Source organism: Prinia subflava, chromosome 14 (assembly GCF_021018805.1).
Source record: "Prinia subflava isolate CZ2003 ecotype Zambia chromosome 14, Cam_Psub_1.2, whole genome shotgun sequence".
In the NCBI taxonomy this organism is placed as follows: domain Eukaryota; kingdom Metazoa; phylum Chordata; class Aves; order Passeriformes; family Cisticolidae; genus Prinia; species Prinia subflava.
The window spans coordinates 12,096,760-12,120,378 of record NC_086260.1 but is presented as its reverse complement, the minus strand read 5'-3'; the positions used below and the strand labels follow the sequence as shown (position 1 = coordinate 12,120,378).

Genomic DNA, 23,619 nt, shown 5'->3' with positions numbered 1-23,619 from the left:
CAGTGTATGAAAGTGATGCAAGAGACCTCTTGCCAGTGTCAGGAACTGGTTTCTGAGCACTCAATAGCAAAGAACAAACTCCTGTACCTTGTTTACATCCAAATACTCTAACTTTGGCACTTCTGCCATCTCTTGCTCCTCACTGCTTCCTTCATCAATGTCACTGTCCTCATCCTGTGTGGAGTCTCTCTTCTGCTCCATAGAGGAAGATTTGCTGCCCTTTCTGTCAGGTTCCATCTCTCCTGGGTTCCCAGGTATGCTGGGCTTCTTCTGCTCTGCCCCTTCTTCACTGGGGAATGTTTCCCCAGCCACACTACAAGAAGGACTGTCAATGCCACTGTCTCTGTTGGGAATTTTACCACTCCCATTCAGTTCTGCAGTTGAGTCTTTATTGCCAAGCTCTTCTTGTGGCTCTTTGCTCACAGTCAGAGCAGTACAGTCTTCATGGCTTTTGTTATCACCTATGCTCAGCTCTTTAATTTTCATTATGTCTGTGTTAGTTAGATCTGTGCTGCACAGTACATTGGGCTCAGCTTCATCCAATTCAGTTTTGTCATTTGGGGAAGAGCCACTGGAAGCCACTGTGTCACAGTCATATAAGCTTGTCTGCTTGGATGAGTCCAGGCCAGGTTCCATCTTAAGAGCTAAATTTAGCTGGTTTCTTTGAAGAATATGTACAGGTTGCCTGTGGGTGAAGAGAAAGCACCACAGTCATATTAACTCTCAGGTTTTACAAGTGTCCTGAAAGAGAGGGTCTGATTGTCATTTGATTCAAGTTGGTTTTTTTGCACCCCACTGACAATCCCAGAATGCAAGAGTGTGCACATTGCAATAATAACGACCACCCAACAACATCCAACAAAAAAACATCACCCCTACATTCTACTGAAACGGCACCACCAGAAGCCTGGGCCTTTAGTGCTTTCCATGTCACCTCAAAGAACAGTCTGGTTTGGGGGTTTGGAGAAGAAGGAATTGCCTTTAATCAATTGGTTCTGGGCTCGTTTAAACAGAAACTCTCATTCTTCAACAGAACCGTGCCTTTGTGGCAAGGTATTTTCTGCCAGAGAGGATGTACTGAAACATGAGAAGGCACTACTTTTCCTTTTTGAAAGACATCAGGTTCACCCAGGTGACAACACTCCAAGGCACAGTACAGTGCCTGTCTCCATCTCCCTCTTTATGAAAAAAACCCATCACTTACCTCCCTCATGCAGATGTGTTCTTCAGGGAAAGATTTCACATGTTTGTAAAATGAGCTGGGTTTACAGCAAAATACATATATTTTATCCAGTTTGGTGTCTTTCATATACAAAGTTTCAGAACAGCTGCTGTTCTATATTACATTGTTTCACAGTACTCTCCACCCTTTCCCGCCTCCAAGAAGCAAGATGGTTATTGTATCATAGACAGAAAACTCAATTATTTCATATCATAGCTATCAAGTTCCTCTGATGCAATTCCCACATCGAGCCAACTTACTGAAAGCAGACTGTGGGCTACCTGCATCTGTTAGAATCTTACCAAATTCAGCAGGTCTTAAACTGCTTAAGCATAACTGTATGTTACAAACTAAAAATCGCAGCTTTTATTAAAAAGATACTTTGTCCTCAGTGAAGCTTTGCACTTCCAGCAGAAAACATCGCAAGAGGACTTTCCATGTGATCATTACAGTTAACATTTTCTACTATTATATTCTAAGTTAAAAATGCAGAAAAGGGAGAGGTAACCAGATCTCACAAAGCCATATTTACCTAATACTTTCAAATTTCTCAATGAGAGTGTTGACTCCTGCTGATATCGGTATTTCTTCCTCTTCAGGTGCTAAGCTCCTTGATGACTTGGGATCAGCTGGCAAAGGCCGAGATGGTGCAGGAGGAATTCTTTCCTGCCCAGGTTTGAGATGGACAGGCTTAGGAGGTACTAATGAAAGAGAAGGGAAAAAACAGGAGGATAAATCTCTTCTTTAGGACAAATTTCTTTATCCTAAACTGGGAACAAAATCCAGACCGAGAAGTATGCATTCTTTCCTCATTCTATATAAGCAGCACAGGTGCAGTCCTGAAGCATTGCTTCCACCAAAGCAAGCTGCTAAAGAAAAATGACGGGCTTCTAGTTTGTGTTTCTACAGCTGGCTTAGCTGTGCTGACAAACCGAGCGGCTTGCGGCACTGCACTGCTTCCTCATTACCAAACAGGATGCACAGCTTACGCTTCAGTCTGCAAGCTTGCTTGCCATCTCAATCACACTAATGAGCTTCCCCTTCCAGAAGGGGAATTCTGGCACCCCATAGAATCACTCATATTGGAGGGAAAAAAAGGCAGTGGGATGAACCACATCCCAAAATAAACCATCAAAACCCAACCCTAGCATGGATTTCAGTGCCTTGTGTTTGCTTGGTCTAAAATGCCACAGGCTGACCATAATGGCTTTTCTTCCTCTCAGTCTCCCTCCCCCCTCTCCTCTGTGATGTAGTCGTCTTCACAAATTTCCTTCCTCTTTTGGTTCTATGTTGAGTTGCATATGGTATAAATAAAACAAGTGTTGTAAGAACACTCACATTCCGCTTCAGGACTCACAAGGAGCCAAGTTACAAGGTTTTAACACAGTATTTTAAAAAAAATGGCATTAAAACGTAATGTCATTTTTAAAAAATTATTCAGACATTCCATTGATTGCAAAGTAAATGGTTTATCATACACAAGTAGTAACTCATGGCAACAGGTTCCCATGCTGTCATGGTTCCATATAGGGAAAGCAACTCCCATAGGGAGAACTGACACTGGGAGGCAGGAAAACTGGCTGTGGGATTGTTCCCAAAGCACACACTGCATCCTGAGCTGCGTCCTGCCAAGTGTGCCCTGCCATCTAGACTATCCACGGAGCTGACACGTTAAATGAGGCAATTCTAACTACATGTTGTATTAAAAAACATTTTCGAGAAAGTTCCTTTCAACTATTTCTGACTCTGATCATCCATTTGGCACATGTGACCAGCATCGTACTGGGGCTTGAGTTAACACTGTTCTGAATATAATTCCAGGGTTACTTGCTTAGAAGGATAAACAGGGGCATTTGACTATTAGCTGGCAGTTCTGTGGAAGTACCACAGTCCACAGGTGATTAGTTTAGCTTCTACTTCATATTTTCAAAATATATTTGTTCCATTTAGGCATTTCCTGTTGCCGTACATAGTTCTTACAATAAATGGAAAACAGACCAGGTTTTAACAATAAGATATTATTATACCTAAAATATTTCTTTAAAAATTTATCAAAAATATAAACAATATTGTTAAATTCAACTTACATTTCACAGCTGCATAAGGTATAACAACAGGACAAGAAATACAAAGTGACAAGTTAACTAATAGGTTATTGCTGAATCAATTTCTTCTTGAAGGCTTTTCTAAATGGTTATCTAACACTGGAAAAAGAAGATAATAAAACCTTACCAGCTATACATTACAATGTAAAAGCAACTGTTTTACTGTGACTCAAATTGAAACAATAATTTTAAAATATTATACTTCCTGTGCAATAGAAGCTTGTACAATCTCTCAAAGGACAAAGCCACTTGCCTTGGGGTTTCTGTAGAGGATGCATTTTGGCCAGTGCAGTTTTGGTTTTGGGCTTCCTTCCAGCCTGATGGAGACATTGTGCTGAGCTGATGTGCTGCTCCCCACATGCTTCCAACACAGGATTAGAGTCAATGTGACACTTGATTTGAAAAGGAGAACAAGGGCAACCTGAGGGAAGGAAGGAAAGAAGTCAGTATTTAATTTGTTCTATTGATCCTGAAGAAAATTTGGCTACTTCTGGAAGTATATCACTCATCCAAGTTCCTGAGGAAGGGAAGGGGGGAAGGACAGGAGTGAGCCATTCACTCGCAAGTTATTACAACCAGTATACCCAGCTTTAATAATCCTGTTAAACTGCCTGACTGATAAGACAGGCAGAATTTCAGCAGTTCTGTCTTTAATTAATTATTTACTTCTTTACCACAGACACACAAAATAAAAAAGCAAATATAAAAGTTAAAAAACATTTCAAAATAATTTCTCCAAACTTAAATACAAGTGCTGCAGCATGCAATGTTACGTTACTTGATAAAATACAACTGTATTAGGATGATTCAGAAATATATTCCATGTGGCAGGAATGGTACAAGTGCTATTTCTTCAGATTTAATCACTCAAGATGCATTTTATCCCTATTTATTACTCCTCTTTATATAAAATACTAACATGCCTGCAAAAGGCTCCAATTTAGATGTCGTTATGATACAATCCAGTGGCAACACAGAGAAAAAAGTGATAAATATGATTGTTGCTCTTTAGTTTTACATTCTTGATTCACTTCTGTGAAGACTCGAAAAACAAACCATCACAGACCCTGAAGTACTTGGAGTTTTTTGGACTTGTGGCAAGCCTACATAAAACCTTCACGTCAGCTCTTCTAGTGTGTCATGAGAAGGTGAAAAAAAGTTTAAAAAGGAATGTGGTTTAAAGTTGCTGCATATGGACATATAAATATATAGGGTTCTGGCAGTATTCAGAAATGAAAAACACATCAAATTTAGAAATTTGAACAGAAATGCACTAAAAATGGGCAAAGAAAACATGACAAACATTCCTTCCCTATTACTATTTTGAAATGGACTAGCTGAATTTACCAGGGCCTTGCCAGAGTGGAGGGTGGCCTGTATCACATAGAAAGGATTCATCTAAAAGTGAAAAATCAGTCTCTGCCTTTCTGTGATGTCTTCAACAACATGGCTTTAGCTTCAAAAATGCAACCTACTTTCAGCCAGATGCTTATTAAAACAAAAAACCAGAAATGAAAAACATTCCCATTCACATTAACTAAATTATCATGGATTTATATTAATGGTATTAAATCAGGATGTGACCTTTTGAATAAAGTCCCTGGAGTCTGAGCCATGCATACTGCAGATTTTGTTGTCAAAAATAGATTCAGATGGCACAAATCTACTTACTGATCTCTGCCACCCAAATATACAATTCCTGAATTCTCCATGTATGTTGTTGCTGGTTGAAGCTTCATTAGCATTTCTACCACAAAAAATCTTCTTTTCAGCAGATTTGAGACCAGCTATTAAAACATCCTTCCAGCTAAAACCAGGAAATTATAAGTACTGGGTTCTATTCAAATATGATTTCATTTAACAGAAAAATGCAGTGAAAACAGAGCAGATTATTAGAGTGGATTAACAGATCACTGCAAACACATCATCACTGACAGAATTTACGCTGATGGCTTGGCTCTGGGTACCAAAAGCTCCCTGTGACAGCAGCAGTGCTGCCACAGGCCAGCTTTTAAGGGAAAGGACTAGGACTTCTTCCTTAAGAACAGTAGCTCAACACAGCCAGAAATTAAAACAGTGCACAAGGGAAAAGCCCAAATTCAAGAAAATTAAAAGGGCAGGTGCAGAAAACGGAGTCATGTTTCAGTAGGTATTCACCAGTATGTGACTGGAATGCAATCTAGCAATGTTGTATTTTCGTAAAAAATGCTTCAGTGATCCAACTCCTCAGTGGACAAATCTCTGCACCTACCACAGCTCTAGAAAATATGAGAAGACCCCTCTAACTCATGCCGTGTTGCCTGATGACACAAGCACTGCATCGTTTTCAGCTCTGGCAAAGCACCAAAGTCCTGGCAGATGCCAGACATGTCCACAGTCCCCCACAGCAGCTGAAGGAGGAGAACCACAGTGCCTCCTTCCCTCAGGCACCACACCCCTAGGGGATCCCCAGCTGGACATCCTAAGCTGAGCCCACCCACCCCATGCTGACTTGGGATAAAGTACCAGTTACTCTAAGCATTACCCATTCTTCAACTGCTCCCACAGAAAAAGAAGTAACTTCTTGGTATCATTTTGTGAAATTTCAAAAGGAATTAAAACCCAAATCCTGTTTCTTTCCTCCTGAGATTCATTGCTGTGAGCCACCTTACTCTTTTTACTGAAAACAAAAGCTATTTTTTTCATACCTTAACTGGTTTGAAATGTGTGGCACCACCAGATACCCCTTTTGTCTAGGCTAAAATCTCTTTATCGGCTACTTACAGTACTGCAAAGTAGGGTGTTTTGACCCTTATTTTATAAATTCACACATAAATTCTTCCTCTTATGCTGTTTTATTAACTCCAGCATTTTCCTCAAAACCATTTAAAGCTCACCTCTTCCTCCTGTCCATGGCCCAGCTGAGACTTCAGCAGGGTTTAAGGCAGTGTGTACTGGGGCTGTACAGCCCTGCTATAGAACCCAACTCAGTGACACTGACAACAATTAGCTTACATTTTTCTGGTATTCCAAAACATCGAATTCAGCAAAGAGTGACAGCAAAGTTACCGCCATAAGCTTTTCGAAACAGATGCAATCAAGCAAACATTGCGTTCCAAGGCAAGCAAGAATCTGGCATGGACTGCAATTCTCCACCAAGAGAGAGGCGTATCACTTACTTGTGCTTGAGCAGAGACTCACACATTTTTCTCACTTGCTTCAGCTGTAAGACAACCAAAGAGAAGAACAGCTCCTGCTGCAGCTTCCATTTCATGGGTTAAATGCCATGTTCACAGGAACTGGCCTCCCCCAGCTCACTTCCGACCACCGCTGCGGTTGGTGAGTCAAAGCATATAAACGTGGCAAATGCCCGTGGAGGAGCTGTGCTAAGCACAAGTCACAGGAGATTACTGCTGGGTTTGAGTTTCAAACCATTTGAAAGGCAATACAAAGGATGTGGATGGTTTAGAAGCCTGAATCTTCTGAAACAGAAAAGAGAAAGCTAGACCTTGGAATCATAGATTCTCAAAACGGTTTGGAGTGGAAGGCACCTTAAACAAAAACCATCTTGTTCCAACCCCCTTCCACTAGATCAGGTTGCTCAGAGTCCCATCCAACCTGGTCTTGGACACTTCCAGAACGGAACAGCCAGAGCTTCTCTGGGCAACCTGTGCCAGGACTTCACCAACCTCACAGAGAAGAATTTCATCCAAACATCCAACCTAAACCTAGGCTCTTTTAGTTTGAAGACATTGCCCCTTGTTCCATCACTACATACCCTTGTAAAAAGACCCTCTCTAATTCTTTTGTAAGCCTCTCATATTTTATAGAGATTTTTGCTTAGATATAATTTGATATTACTGCAAGAACAGTCAGTAACAGCAGCAACGTGTCATGCAAACAACAAAAACACAGTTCTCAGCACACAAACTCTCAGTTTGCTTTACAGTCTGAGAAGGGAAATGAGGGACCACAAAAAGTGGCAATAATAAGGAGCCACAAAAGTAACAATAAATGCAATTATACCAGCTTGGGATGGAACTTGCTAGAAGATTTACATCAAATGTCTTGAAAATGTTCAAAGCTTCTTCCCCTATCCTGCTCTCCCATCAGAATCTCCATGGGAAATGATAAAGGATGAAGCAAAATCTAAAATTTTTGAATGAATTTCAGGGCAGACTCCACCTTTGAGGAGCCACATAGGGGGTGCTGCTTTGGGTTCTTACAAAAAACACAATGCTGACAAATCCTGCCAAATCACTCAGTCTGAGCAGAAATTTGGTATATTCAGTTCACCTCACACCACCACAGAAACAGAGATACAAAAGAAGAGTTTTTCACAGAAGGAATCACATCACTAAAATTAACAAATTTGTGCATGTAGAGCTCAAAAAGGACAAATAGTTTCCCTAGACCTATAATGCTAGTATTTGGGATTTGGTGTACTTTTATCCTGCTCTGACTAATTTTAACTGCCTTAGGTGAAGATGTTTTTTCTCTAACAGCTGTTTCATAGCATCTTGAGTTCACTACTGAACATCACTGTCATTGCATCTTCCATAAACTTGCATCAAAATACCCCACCTTTATTCTCATTTGATTCTCCTAAGGTACACTCCTGCAAGCTAATCCAAATAAAGACTGTGCTTTACCAGTACTGGCATACATCTGAATAACAACTGGCATGTTCTGGAGAAAGGAGTTTTCAGTTCTGACTTTTCTTCTTGAACAGGTTTTTACATAAAATGTGTAAAAACCACTTTTACACACTCATTTCAGTGCAGTCCCTGTATCTGTCATTGCAATCTCGTTTTTCTTGCCCTATCCAGAACAGCACCTAATCCAGGTAGCTGTGCAAAGCTTCTCCAACGCTCCTCTGCCTCTGAGACATTTCACACTTAATCCTGCAGCCAGGGATTTCTTCACAACTGCTTTAAAGAAACCATTACAGAATCTTAATTACTCATTTAATCTGGTATACTTTCATTTAAAGAACTAGCTTTTCAACAGACCCACATAAGCCCTTTCCTGACAACAACAAAGCACACTCCTAGTCCCACTCAATGCTCCCCAGACAGGGTACTACAACACAGTCATAATTTTCTATCCTGCATGCAAATTAAAAAACTTCACACTCCAGACCCACATTTCCAGGCAGAAACACTGCTGGCACTGTTGGTTCCACATGAAGCAGGAAAGCACCAGTGCTGTCTGGCCCCCCACCATTGCAGGGACAGCTTGGGGACTTGGGCCATTCTCTCAGACATGGGTTAGCTGGCAAACTGCAATTAAAAACTGGCTATAAAAGTGATCCTTACGTGTTTACATTTGTATAATTACAATGGTCAGCAGATTTCTGAGCGACAGAAATGAGGAGCTTCAACACCTAATTCTTTATTGCAGCACTACTTAACACAGATGTGTAAACCAAATTCCTGACAAAATCTTCATACTCACCCAGTGACAAGGTAAAGAAAAGGCAAAAATACAAGCACATGTCAGAAATCCTGCTGCTAGAAAGTCATTACATACAACTTTACACTGGGGCAAGGGGAAAAAAGAGACAAAAAATCAAGTAGGCACTCAGTTCTACTTTTAGGTGTTTTATGAGTACACCCGGCCACCACATCCCCCACAGGCAGCACAAAGCAATGAGAGAGCACAAAGCAAGGATCCTTCCAAGGCCAGTCAAATATGCCCCATCATTTCCACCAAAGTGACAATGATAACATCTCTTGAGATGTAATACAGGATCAATTCAACTTGCCACTAACAGAGAAAATTTTAACTCCTTTCCAGGACAAAAATCTGGAATCTATCATTAACTGTTTGGAAGGTAATCTTTCCCTAGTAAAGAAGAAAAGTGGTATTTCTTGTTTTATTTTGTAGCAGGCTGCCAAGCAAATTCTGGCCAAAAATGAGTGAAGCGGAAAAACACATCAGCTGAATGGGAAGAAGGACAAGATTCTAGACCTGGCAATTTCAAGGGGGCCTGAGGAGTGGAAGCATCAACCAGAAAAGCCATACTGAGGATAGAATAAATTCACTCAAAAGGAAAATGAGAAAGAAAACAAAGTAAAGCACCAAAGAATATATTCTTCTCCATGACTAATAACAGGCACAATAAAGCCCCAAAACAAAAATATTTTTCTTTGCTGTATGAAACAGGATGTGGTACTGCAGTTAGCAAGCAGTTACCTTCAGCTCCTGGGGTTATTGGTACAAAGTCAAAGTCAAAGTCAAAAAAAAAAAAAAAAAGAGTCTTGTGTTTTTACTGCCTGTGTTTTCATGGAGCCCTCTGTTAACATTCACACAGACACTGAGGACACAGTGTCTGCTGCGCAGCACCAGCCTCCCCTCAGCCACAGGAGTCAGCCCCAGATGACAGGGTCGTACTGAAACCTCCCTGTAAGAAGGCATCCAGCTCATCCAGCTGACACTCCAGGGACAAGTCCAGCCTCACCATCTCCTGCAGAGAAGGAGGGACTGTGGGGAAGCAGCTCCTCGCTGTGCATCACTGTTATCAAAGCACTGGATAGATGCAAGTCCCAAGAGTGAAAAACTCTACCTTATTTCTTTGCTAATAAATTTCTAAGTGATTATAATTTAAACTCTGCTGGAATATAGATGAGGACTGATGAATTTGGGGGGGCTTGGGAGATTTTTTTCAAAGTAGTTATATATGTTCTCTCATGTGATTTAATGCAAATATTGCAATTTCTAAATCTGTGTCTGCGGTGCTGCTGAGTGTGATAATGAACTACACAGTCAATGTCCAGACCCAATATCAATGTTGTGTGCTTCGCCACAGAATCACAGGATCATAGAATGGTTAAGATTGGAAAAGATCTCTAAGATCACCACGCTGATCCATCAATCCCCCCACTACCTCCATGTTCACCACTAAACCACGTCCCCCAAGTGTCACCTCCACAAATTTTTGAACATTTTAAACACTTCCACTTTTTGAACACTCCACTACAGTCCTCGGAAGCCTGTGCTGGGCTTGATCACCTTTTCAGTAAGGAAATTTTCCCTAATAGCCAACCTAAATTTCCCCTGGCACAACTTGAGGCTGTTTCATCTTGTCCTGTCACTTGCTACCTGGGAGAAGAGACTAACACCCATCTAAGTGTCAACTCTCCAGTTCTTCATGCTGTTCTGTGACAAACTTGTACCAAAGTTATTCTTTCTTATTTTGCTTATATTTGTATCCCTTTGGAGAGTATCAGTCTGGCCTGGGTTTCGCCTCTCAGCTGACTTTGACACAGGTGCCTACCAGTAACTTCTGCATTAGTATTTCTATCATACCTCAGAATCTGGGCATATCTTTACACATCTGGTCCCAAACATTGGCATTATGATTTCAAGCCTCCAGTGGCATTCCCATAAGGCAAACAGGAAACAGATTTCCAATTAGAAAAAACATGTTTCATTTCTCTGCAGCTGGAGACTGTTCACTGGTAACCAAATTCCTGCATTTAGCCATAGTCTTCTCAATATTTACATTTGGCCTGCTCTTCATATTGACATACAGAGAATAGATGTTAGGGCATACTGAACATCAAATCCACACAAATGGAAGGCAGTTACAAACTTTTATGATCTAACAAAGTATAACAAAGAGGCTGTGAAAAATCTCCTTCTCCTGGAGGAAGCATTTAGCTGACTTTTCCCTTCAAATGGCATGCTTTAATTAGGCTAAAATAATCACCACAGTAACTTTCTATGACACAAGATCAAAGGCAGAAGAGAAAAACCCCTGAGACTATTCCATCTAGTAAGAAAAGCAGGTTAGATGACATAAAAAGACTGAGGCATAAAGAGTGACAAAGTAAAGGAGAAGCCTGGGGTAGGTGTCAGCTAGCCTGACATTGCAGGAGACAAAGGCCTGTCAGAACATTGATCACAGCACAGATCAGGAGATTCAGCCATCACATGGGGCTGTCAAACACTGCTCCTCTACTAGAAAAAGAGAAGCAAGAAGGGATGAGCAGCCAGACTCATTTCTTGGGTGCATACAAGTCTTGTCCTATTTTTGCGTGATGAAATGCAAAGCAACTTGCTTAACTTCAGCAGTAGATTTCAAGACTTAATTCCTGCATTGGCCAAGGTGCAGATGCCAAGGTCCAGATACCAAAGTCCATCTTAAGTTGTTGCAAGTGACTAGTTTAGAAGGGGAAAGGGGAATTTGTTTTCATTCATATATTTCATTACAATTAACACGAAAGCCAGAATTCATTAATTCATGAGACCATATTTTGCTTTGCTTTGCTTTTTTGCAAAAGGATTCATTGAAGATAGAAGATAATGGGCCTTTCTCCCTAATTTTTTCCTGTTTTCAGAACTGAGTATTGGGCAGATAACATGCACAGAATAAAAATTAAAGCAAGCACTTGAAACAGACTAGAACTCTCTCTAAGGAAGTTTTAGTTATAGTGGAGCATTTCTCATCATAGCTTTACCCTCATTGTTCTCATTCCAGCCAGGTGAGCAGAAGCAAGGGCATTTCTCTGACTCACAGGACAAGTTCAAAGTTCCACACACCACCACTGTGGGGTCCCTCAGTATAGCAGCAGCATTTCAACCTATCTTTTCCCTCCTCTTGCCTCTTCCCCATTCAAACTCACTTTGCATCTCACGTTTCTGGTTATTAACTCAGTTTAACTCTGGTCTCCAGTTTTAGTCTGGCTGCCTCCTCCACGACACAGGGATGCTTACCCATGGACAACTCCTGGTCTCCCAGAAGGGAAGGGGACACCCCATAGAACACTGATCCCTCTACAGTGTCCTCAGAGATCAGCCACAGGCAGCTGAGCACAAGGTGCAGTGTGGAGCTGCAAATATGCATTTCCACCACAGATTTCCCAAGTTGAAGCTATCATTTTGCCTGACAGCCTGAGAGCCCTCACTGATGTCAGATGTCTCTATCACCTCTAAGATGCCCACATCGCATGGCTCTCCTCTGAGATGAACACACCAGATCACAATGAAGGGATGCAGGCAGAATCTTTATTCAGTATTCCTGAGATTTTCCTCTTAGATGAGCACAGAGTCCCCTGACAAGTAAAAGGTTTTTCATTATGATGAAAGAGTCCTAATTTATAATTACACTGATTGTGCAAATCAAAGAACGATTTCAGGCTAATAATACACCTGCAACTTTGCATCTGTACTACTTTAACACAGGAATTGCAACACAGAGCAATCCACTACTGTGAAAAACTAAAGAGATTTATTCTACAAACAAATTACTGGAGCCAAAGCCATCTCAACTTGCTCCTTTCAGGTCACCTGCAGCTGGGTGATCTACTGTCTTTGGGATTCTCTCCCAAGAACAAAAAGAAAGATGTCAGAGCTCCAATTCCCAGACTTGGTGAGTTGCCAGAAGAGGGGAGAACAGAGAAAAGCATTACCTGCCCACCTTCCAGTGATTTAAAAGACACAATGACAAGAAGCAGACTGATCAAGTCCTCTGAGCAAATCCCAGCCTTCATTCAAAACCATGTCAAAAAATGCTTCATATGCTTCACTTCTTCTTTTACTAAAAGCTTATTAAATTGTTCTTCCTAATGACAAACACAGCATGTAAGGGTTCTCTCTGCTCAGTTTGATGTGCCTGTGCATCTTCTTAATGCCACACGTTGCAATGTGTAAGATCTCATTTAACCAGCAAGATGAGTAAAAATTAGCCTCCACTTAAGATTTAATGACAGCATAATTCATCTCCAACAGTGTTCCAACCAACTGGCTTTCTCTTTAGAATCCTGAATTGTTTCATTAGTTTTAATAAACCAATAATTAGCCTTGGCTGATTTAAAATTCAGGTACTAAATAAAAGTAGGTAAAACTGAGCTCAGGTTCTTTGCCATATAAGTGAGCTTTGTAGAGCAGGACTAGCTTTTCTGTGTGATCACAATGTGCTGTCACTCCACACTGCAAAAATTAAGAAAATTCAACTTCATTATTGAAAAGCACAGTGGGTATTTTTTCACTGTTTTGACAGCAGAGCTGCATATTTCAAAATCCAGAACAATTTCACAATAATCACTAAAAGAAAACATAGCTCCAAGTGTAGCTCAGTAACATCCTACTTGAAGTTTAAAGCTTTGACAGAAAACGGCCAAGTCACAGTTTTTGAAGTTGGAAGGGGCTTGGGGAGATTACCCACTCCAACCCCTCTGCTCAAAGCAAGACCACACAGAGCAGGCTGCTCAGGACCTGGTTTGACTAGTTCCAAGCATGGACACACATATTACAGTATGATATTTATAATAATATTGTTGTCCCTCTTAAAACCAATGTAACCAAATAACAATGTAAATTATCAATAAATAATGTTCTTTAAAAATAAGCCCTTTATTGAGAAAAGGACACAGAAAAAGCATTTCTGACTAATAAGCTGAACCTGGGCAGCAACTGGAGAGAAGCAAACAGGTCGCTGTGATGCCTCTGCTGTGGACTGGATGATCGAGTGCCACGTGGGTTCACAAAAGCCAAGTCACAGTTTGGAAGAGCCTTTAAGACCTGGACAGCACTGAGAGGCTAAAAGCAAAAGCATCTTTAGTCCCGTGCCTCTGCCTCATACTATGCTTCCAGCAAAGCAATCTCACACAGTGACTGCAAATCCAGCACAAGGAAAGCCTTGGAGGGGTCTAGCCACAGTGAGTCTCTACTTTTTGGAGGCTTGGAGCAGCCTATGATGTTGAGCAAAGGTCCACACTACACCGCACTGGTTTCTCAGCGGCCTAGAGAACACAATCTTTACCCTTCTCTACAGCCTCAGGCTCTGCACCCTGCTCATCTACACACCCAGGTTATTCCAGAACCGCTCCTGAGGTCAAACTCCTCGTCTCTTCCAGCTCTGGGGGGACACACAAACATATTCTGTACATTGCAGATGGAGGAACCAAGAGCAAAGAGCATTCTTTCCTTTGCACAACCATCTTCTTAGCTTAGATCGATGCTTCCTCACTCTGTGATCCACAGTCTCTAAGAGTCAAAGTGAGAGCAAGAAAAAGAACCTGGGAAAAGTTAAAGGTATCCATGGGAACAATGCACAGATAAATAAAGTGGAAGAGACTGAAAACCACTGAACCAGCTCCAGTATTTTGGATCCCAGTCACGGGATAGCATCCTTTCTTTCAGCCTGACAAGCTCCAAAGAAAGTAACACCAGATCAAAGGCCTGTAATACAGAGTACAGAGAAAAACTGGAGTAAAAGGAATTAGGATTAGTTTTCCCAACAAAACTCCAGTTAATTCATTGTATCTTTAGCAGCTATTTCATCTCTCCTGTTATCTATAATTGCATTTTCATCCAATCCATAGTCACTACAATGTGAAAACTAAAGACATTTTGCAAGAACCTAAGTTATCACTAGGGACATCACTTATAAATCACAAACAATAAAATCCTTGTGAATGATTGCTAGATCTTGCTTCTAAAAAAAACACAACACACTTCATCTCAAAATGGAATTACAACTCTGCCAGAAACTATTTTAAAAGATTTTTTTTTAAGAAATTGGAAGCTCATGCTGAACAGAAACAGGCAACAATTTCAGAATAAGACCATTAATATGCATTCAAATATGCATTCAAATTATTATTATGAAAATAGTATACATTGTCTCTTGCTTAGGTGATAGCTTTCAACTCTGAAGTACATTTAGAATGTGGTCTACCATTACACAAAATACAACAGGCGACTAGCATTTTCCTATATATATGTACAGCTAACATGGATAATTATAAACTATGTAACTTGCACAGGATGTCTGAATATTACTGTTTAAAATTATATTGCATAAAACAGCATATACTGCAGGGCAGTCACTGTTCCAGTAATTACTGGTTTCCATATAATTTCTCCAGTGTTATTCCATGTTATTCTTTCATTAATGGAGAAATATCCACGCATACAGTGTATGCTTGTTGGCAAAGCTGCATTATTAAGAAAGGATGACTGGAGGGATTTAAAAATAAAAGCCATTACAGAAATTGAGATGCTATTAAGAAAAATAGAAAGAATTTTCACTGTAGAAGAAAAACAGTAAAAGAAAAGATCATTACAAGATTATTTCAGATAATAAATGAATTTACAATTTTGACAACAAATTACCTGAAGATTAAAGGTAATCTTCAAAATATCTGTGATTATTAGGAAGACAGCTCCAACTAGTGTTGCAGGACATGATGAAAGACACAAGTAATGGTTCTAGAAAGCCCATTTAGAATCTTATTGAATGCCTTACCTCTTGCAAAGCAATAGCAATGCAGCTAAGAACATAAACACAACAGAAAGTACAATTACAAAGTCAAAATCTGGTGTTCCTACTTGATAGAAGATAGTCCCCAGTCCATCACCAGTATAAACCCCCTAGCTGTTCTGTCCTTCTCCACTTTCAGTCCTTCATGACCTAAATATTCACTGAATAGTACTTCTGTGTATTTAAATCTTTGAGGGCCCAGTCCTGAAGCCCTTCATATTTTCCATCCAGACTGGTCAAAAGAAACACAAGAGAGCTGGGCAGCTCTTTAGGAAAGGAAACTCAACACCTGGTAGGAGCAGCACATGAGCACCAGTAGCGTTCCATGTTTTGTATCTATTGTCATTCTGCTTCTGGAAATAGCAGTATTTCCAAAAAAGGACATTGTAACAAATCAGACCAAACACCCAACAGCAGAAAGAAATGGTAAATCCTGGGCTAAAGGACAGAATTTAACACAGGTGCAAGATACAGGTGGTGGGACTAATGGTGTGGTTCTATACTACACTTAACATCCTCCCACTGCAGAAGTCTTCCTGCCCTGCTCCCTCAACCACAGACATTACATTATTCTTACTTCAAAGGTTTTGACCCAACTCAGAAGTGATTGAGCTGATCCCATGCATAGGGCAGTGGTGTGAAAGCTGTGCTTGGGGTGGAAGCTGTAAGACCACAGGCAGCAGAAAGAAGAACTGGGCTTGGAGGCATTTTCTACAGTGGTACTGCAAGCAGGGCAGCTGTTGTAACAGATCCTACATTCTGCAGAACCCTGGGAATGACATGGTTTACTGCAACTTAATTGGCCAGCAAACAGAAACACTTCATTTCAATTATTATTACCTAATGGCATGGAAAAAATATATCAAAACCTCTTGTTCTGCAACAAAATACTTTTTCACTGAGAATCAGAAGTATTGAAAGAAGTTTTCAAAAACTGATACTGTTTATTCCTCTTGAAAGCAAAGTCACCTTTACAAGGAAAATAACTCCAGTTTGATCTCTCCATCTTCTCAGACTATGGCATTTTTACCACTCATTTACTGAACATAACCCAAGTTAAAACAGTTTGCCTTTTATAACCGAAGAGGTCAAAACCTTGAGCTTTTTCAGTAAAGTGTGTTTTCCAGAACGCTACAATTTTTGTGGCAAGGGTTTTTTATTGCCATATCACATTTATAGGGGAAACTAAACTGCAACTCATCCCATGCTTAAGTGAAAAGGCTCAGTTTTGGTTGCCTGTTGGAACTGGCATATGCAGAAACTTCTTTTTTTGTGGGGGAGGGCAGAGCAACACAAAGAACAATAGCTCTACAAAAAACAAGATTCAATTTTAACACAGAATTGTGAATTTATCCACTATGATGAAGTCTTCCCTTTTTTGAAGGGGTGGTAAGTGGGACCCTGTAAGTTGGAAAGAATTTTTAGATTCTGGATGCAGCTCTTCATCCATATACCCACACTCCCCATGTACCGGGAAGGAACAAGAAGCAGGATTACACTGCAAGCTAGTGCCAGTCTCTGATACACAGCAAAACAAGGTTGTTCCTAATAAAATACTGCAAATTAATTTAATCTTATTCTGTAGGACTGAAACCAAGACTTTCCCCCCTTAGAAATGAACAAAATGAATAAGGAAAAAAAAAAAGTACAGATGCCTTGCCTTCAGGTGATTGTCATTGAGCTCTTAGAGCACTACTGCCAAGAACAGGTGGAATAAAAAGTGTATTTCCATCACCAGAACCTTTAAGTACAAAGAATACTGTAATGGCATATCCAGTATCACTCTGCCCTATCCCCACTGCATTTTCATATGTTAGAGGGATTTCTTTTGGTGTTGATTTCCTTACAGCATCAAGCCTGACTCCAACCTAGAAATAAGAAGAGCTTTCTTTTGTTGTTTGTGGTTGGGACATTTTGGCAGGGAAAGGAAGGGTGGGTTTATGTTTGTTTCGTAGCTACTCCTAAATTCAGGACTTTCAAGTTTTTGCCTCTAGCATTATGATATGTATCCTAACTGTAAGAATCTTGAACGCAAGGTATGTAACCACAAAAGTCTCTAACTCCACCAGGCTCTTGCTCTTACTTGTTTTTCTCATAGTGGATTTATCTTATTATTTGAGCCTTTGGCTTAAAAGAAATCTTTTCTCAGATACTTGAGATGAATTTCTGAAGGACTGAACTTTCTACACATTTTCTATATTCAAAATTATAACATCAGGTAACTTCAGGAAAAAGGGAAAATAGGCTACATCACACAGACATGCAGTTCATCAAAGGAGATAATCCTACCCAAAAAATTTAAGTATTACTTGAAACTTTAGCTTCAGCGTAAGACAGAACTCAACATTTTTCCAAATTAAAAAGAGTCATTTGACTATTCATTTGCCATCAAATAAGATGATATTAGATTAGATTAATGGGTGTCAAGAGGAAACCATGTGGTTCTTCACATTCTCGTGTCAAGATGTAGTGTAATAATACAAGATGAAAGTCACTGTCATGTTGTACTTACTTTTCAATTGCCTCAGTACTGAAACATACTCACAGCTCTGCCACAAGGGCAAGTAAATCCATACATTCTCAGAAGATGTCACAGACATATTTTCCCTCCAAGTTTAGATGGGCATAAGCGACAATTGCAATGATTCGTACTTTCATTCACCTAAATTACAGTGGGGTTTCTTTCCATCAAGAAGTATGATGGTAACTGAGAAGTATGTAATTGCCCTCCTCTGCTGACACTGAAATGTCACCTCCACAGAACACCTAGTACTACTCATTATTCCACCAAATTCACTATCAATTACATGGGTTGCTGCTACAAGGATGAAACAAACACCTCTCCAATCCTAGAAAACTTGCCAGGAGGCAGAAGACAGAGCCAGAGAAAGATCTCCAGGTAAGATGTCTCCTCCCCAAAGTAAATACTCTTCTAGAAGATTTCTAAGCTGGATCACCCCAAAATATTAACCACAAAGTAATCACATCTAATTCCACACACGTGCATGCAGCTGTGGCAGTGGAGACCAGAAATCAAATGCTGTTCCTCCACATCTCCCCATCAAAACCTCTTACTCACTGCTGCCGCAGCTACTGCCCTCCCTGCACACCCTCTCTAACCTGGGGAATCCTTTATTCCCTTCTGAACAGTGCCAGGGCTTCAGGAGAGCTCAGAATGCCCTGTATGGTCCAACTTCTCACAGGCTGTGTTCATCACTCCAAAATTGATAAGTGGTGAAATTTGAATGCCTCAGATGAAGAAAGGTACTGAACATAAACCTTACTCCCCTCAGGCAGCATGGCTTCACTACATCCCAACAAGTGCAGAGGAACAGCCAGCAAATGTATCTTGCAAAATCCTCCTCCCTGAGAGGTACACTCAGCACCCCTCAGCAAAGAAGGGTGGAAGAACTGTTTATTTCTTGACCATGATCAGTCTTTTTTCTTGTTGTCCCCAGGCTTGCCCCTAACTCCAGGCACTCCTGAACGAAGATTCTCTTACACCTTAGCTTGGACATAACTTGCTGGAATCTCCCAGCTCTGGGTCCCACATGGGAACACCTCAAGCACACAGGAATCCTCAGGACCACGGAATAGCTCAGCAGAAGTTTTCAGATCTGCAACACCAAAATTGTGGGAAAGGACAACCCTTAACTCCTGCTGGAGGTTCTCATGTCCTTGTTTAGATCCCACCTTAGTTGTACAGCAAACTGTATACACTGGACTGAGCTTAATCCAAAAAAGCCCTGCATACATAATTTACTTTAAGAGCTGGATATCATTAAAAGTCCTGTAGAACAGGAGCTGTAAGATACTCCCTCAAACACCTCAGGGAATACCTAAATAACAAATATTTTAAAACAACTAAAGAGCAAAAGCATGGAGGGAAAGTCTGATCCAGGTCCCCATGTTGTCATGGTGACTTCTCAGACATTTATGTATTCAGATACATTTAGAAAAAAGGTACATTTTCACCCCTCCCAACCAAATAATGTAAGAAAGGAGAAAAATCCTACCAGCTTGTCCCAAGCCAATCAAATGGCAACCAAATATTTTGATCAGGCAGCATCTCTGAAATATTTTAACCAATAGTTTTCCTGCACTGTGCATCAGGTACTCAGACAACATGGAAACAGACATCAGCAGAAAATTCAAAGTAATGATCCATCCAATCCCTTTATCATACAAGATTCTGACCACACTTGGACCAGACAGGTTTCTGCTTTCAGATTATTTAAAAAATAATTATTTACATCATTTTGTTTATACCCCATTTGCAGACACTGTTTGCAAACAGTTGATTTTCTTTTACCAAGTACTATGCATTTCACATGCTGCTGTTATACAGAGCAATCAAACAGCCTTACCCAGCTCAAAAAGAATAAAATCCTCTCAGTGTTTACACACAAATGCTGCATTAATACGGATTTTAAAAAGCATAAAATCAATACAGCTCATTATGGAGCTATACAGAAAGAGCAAATGTTTTACTACCAGCACAAAATTGCTCACCCTCAGCAAGCACTGCCCAACACTGCCAGACCCCCCCACTTCTACACCAGGAAAAGGCTAATGCATAACACAGCTGAGGAGCAGGCATCTGGTAAGACACCATTTTCTACATGATACCTGAACGAGCATTATAGACTGCACAAGAAAGCGCAATTTGAGCAGCTCACAGCATGCACGCTTACCGGCAGCTCGCCAGCCCAGCCATCTGCCCCTCGCCCGCCCACCTCCCAGCACTCAGGAAACCACCGCATTCGCCTCACAGACACACCATTCTGATGACCCCCACCCTCCCCGTTAATCAATTAATGAAGCAAGACTGTTTTTTCCTTACTAAGCAATGTACGGACACTAGGTCACTTGAAGGTTGCCCATTCCTTCCTGCTGCAGGGCCTCCCAAATAAAAATTGCCCAGCCAAATTCAGGCTTTTTCTTTTTTTTATATTCATTCAAAGCTGTAGGAATACGCTCAGCCCTTGACAATGCCAGCTTGCATGATGAAAGAGCAAAAGTAGTTTTGAGGCTGCAGAATGCCTTCTCCGGGTTACCATGGAAATAAATGTGAGAAGGGGAGGGGGCTTCGCTGATGGCAACTGCTGCTACTCAGTGGAGATGTTCTAAAGCCAGACTGTGTGGGAGTGTAGTCCAGGAGAAGAAAACGTGGTTTACTATTACTACTATAGTTTTACCTGCACCTCCTTTCATTTGCACCAAATTTCACATAGTTGGAAAGCATGAAACTTCCCTGAGATGCTGAGGGGATGCTGGTTGAAACAAGTAGGGTGTAAGAGCCCTCCAATGAGGGGCTGAAGAAACTTTATTTACACATTGGAATTTACACAGATGGGAATTAATGCTCAACTGCAATAAAAACTTGGTTGATAAAGATGAACCTGTTGCAGAGCTGAGGCTGTAGCAAGGAGGACTAGTTTCAGGAAGGTTTGATACGGACCATCACCTTACCATTAAAACATGGGGTAGCCTTTCTCTCACAAACAATTCTCACACATGGTTATAAAACAGATCACCTCAAGGATCTTGTTGTCCTGTGTGGAACTGAGAAAAGTTCATCAACAAAAGCAGGCTGGACACTGTGACACACTGCTCCACAGTGCTCTCCCAAGACATCCTGACTCACTCCACTGCCATCCTCCCCCTTCTTGGGTCTTGTCAGGGTCCCCATGGAAACTCAACCAAAATAATCCATGGGATGTGGAAGTCTGGCACCAAAATCCCAGTGAGAACAGACAATACAATTTCATCAAGCTGATTATATTTTATACAAATTTAATTAGTATTTTTAGGATATTATTAGTAGTATTTTTTGGATTTTAAGAAAAATGTTTTCATTGAAGCAGAATGGTTAAATATTAGAACAGGCTAACCAGAGCAGTGGTGGAGTCACTGTCCCTAGAAGTGTTCAAAAAACAAGCAGACATTGTGTTTGGTGACATGGTTTAGTGGCCATCATAGGATTCAGTCAAAGGTTGGACTTGATGATCTTGGGAGGTCTTTTCCAACCTCAGAAAGAGGTAAGAGCTGCTCACTACAGTGTCACTAACACAGTGCTCCAATTACAATGCAATACTCATGTCCAATATTTGCCACAAAACAAAGCAACGTTCACAGTCATCAGTTTACCACTGACTATTACCAATGTAATTTAATTTTGCACATCAAAAAATTCTCCAAACACTGTCTCTGAACACACAGAAAAAGTTTTTTAACAATAGTTAATTAATAGAGAGCTCTACCTTGGCACACCAGCCAGTCCTTCTCCCTCCTCAACCTCTCTATAGAGGACACCAAGAAGTCCGCACCAACACAAAGACCACCTTGATTTGCAAGCACAGCAGCTAAAGATGATCTACTCCAAAATCTACCATTTTTTTACTTATCACTTCCAATGGGCTTGCTTAGAAAGTTAAGCCAAAAAGAGAGGAGGTAAGCAATTTGTGGGCCATAGAAAAGGAGAGCAAAGCTGGGCTAGAGACACTGTGAGAACAATTACAAGCCAGCTGGGCACAAGGCTAGAAAAAACCTGTCAGGCGTTGGAGTTTCTTCTGAAAACCCCAGTGCTGGCTGCCCCGCAGCTGCTGCAGCCAGCGCCCCCCAGCCGCCTTCTCCCTGGAGCTCCCTCATCTCTCCAGTCCCATGTCAGAGAAAAGGAGACACCACTGAGGTCCCAGTGCCCCGAGAGACCTAGGCCAGGTCCCTTTCTGACTCTGCTCTTGCAGCAATTTCTGCCCCAAACTGAATTGAGAGAAAGAAAACAAGTATGAAAACATGGGGTTCACAACATGTCACAGCAGTAAGATGAACTGATACATTACATTTACACATATAAAATCTCTAGAAGACACACTGCTGGCCCTGGAGCTGAGAAACTCCTCCTGGACCTGAGGGAAGCTCCATCTCCCTGTGAAGCAGGGAGTAAACATTTCAACACATATATTTCCACCTGTGTTCCTCCTCTGCGAAGTAAGAGTTCAGCATTTCTTTATAAGGCCACAAATCAAAAACCCTAATACAAATTAAACCCTAATACAAACCTTAATACAAATCTGATTTTATGATATCACAATAAAAATCAGTTTTGCTGATCACACAGACCCAGAGCACACAGTACAACCCTCCATGCTTTCCCACGTTCCTACAGGTGGCCTCACCATTATGTCTTTATAACTGCCAACAGCAAATTTCCCTAACAGCAAAATCTCACTTCACACGCGAAGTTAAGGAAGAACAGAATTAAACCTTCCAATGCAAACACAGCAAAGCACTATAAAACACTAGCTGCCACACACAAGCAATGGGGAAGGGCTGAAAGCGCTTAAAAATCCAAACAGCCAGAAACCAGAGCAACCCAAAACCATGGAGCACCTCTGCAGAGCTCACCTGGCATGGGCTTAGATGTTTCCAGCCACATCCCCTCACACCATACCAGCTTTCCACTGTGCCCCCCTCCCAGCTCCAGCAGGCACCAACCAGTGCAGGATGGGGCTAGTCCAGAGGAACTCATATGTCCACTGTGGCACTGGCAGCTGCCATCCAGATGCTTCTGCCCATTTGTCTCCTCTCTAGGGACCAGTCTCTCTGGCTAATAAATTTTGAAAAAGCAGAAAGAAAAAAAATATTGTGTAGCTCCTTACCCTTTTTATTAACCGCTCTGAAATGAGCCTGAGGAGCATGAAGGGACAGAAAGCACAATGCATAAATCTCACTTACTCAGGAAACCAGATTAAAAGTCACACCATCAACTGCCAGGGAAGCTCAACAAGACCAGGGAGCAGCACAGATTGATTATTCTTTTCTTTAAAAAGCAGCTGCCAGAGAGACACAAAGGTAAACAGTGAGGCTGAGCAGAAGGCAAAGAAATTGCAGGGAGAGCATATATTGTTTATTAAAAGTCAAGAATATATTTATTTCTATATGTATACAAAAATCATATTCAGGCATGTCTGGAAAGGGCAGCCAGGAGATTTCTTTGAAGCCTCCCTGAACAAGCAAAAAAGCATCACTGTTTTAGACCT

General features: G+C 41.0%; 1 protein-coding gene across 4 annotated transcripts in view; it reads right to left on the bottom strand.

Moving 5' to 3' along the window:
• The window catches only part of FGD3 (FYVE, RhoGEF and PH domain containing 3), an 82,582-nt gene that overhangs the window by 35,459 nt on the left and 23,504 nt on the right, over nt 1-23,619 (bottom strand). For all 4 annotated transcript variants that reach the window (XM_063411239.1, XM_063411236.1, XM_063411238.1 and 1 more), the window contains exons 2-4: nt 3,581-3,748; nt 1,755-1,923; nt 88-685 (exon numbers count right to left, since the gene is read on the bottom strand). In XM_063411239.1, coding sequence (XP_063267309.1) covers nt 88-685; nt 1,755-1,923; nt 3,581-3,748 — 935 coding nt within the window. The remainder of the gene's footprint in view (nt 1-87; nt 686-1,754; nt 1,924-3,580; nt 3,749-23,619) is intronic.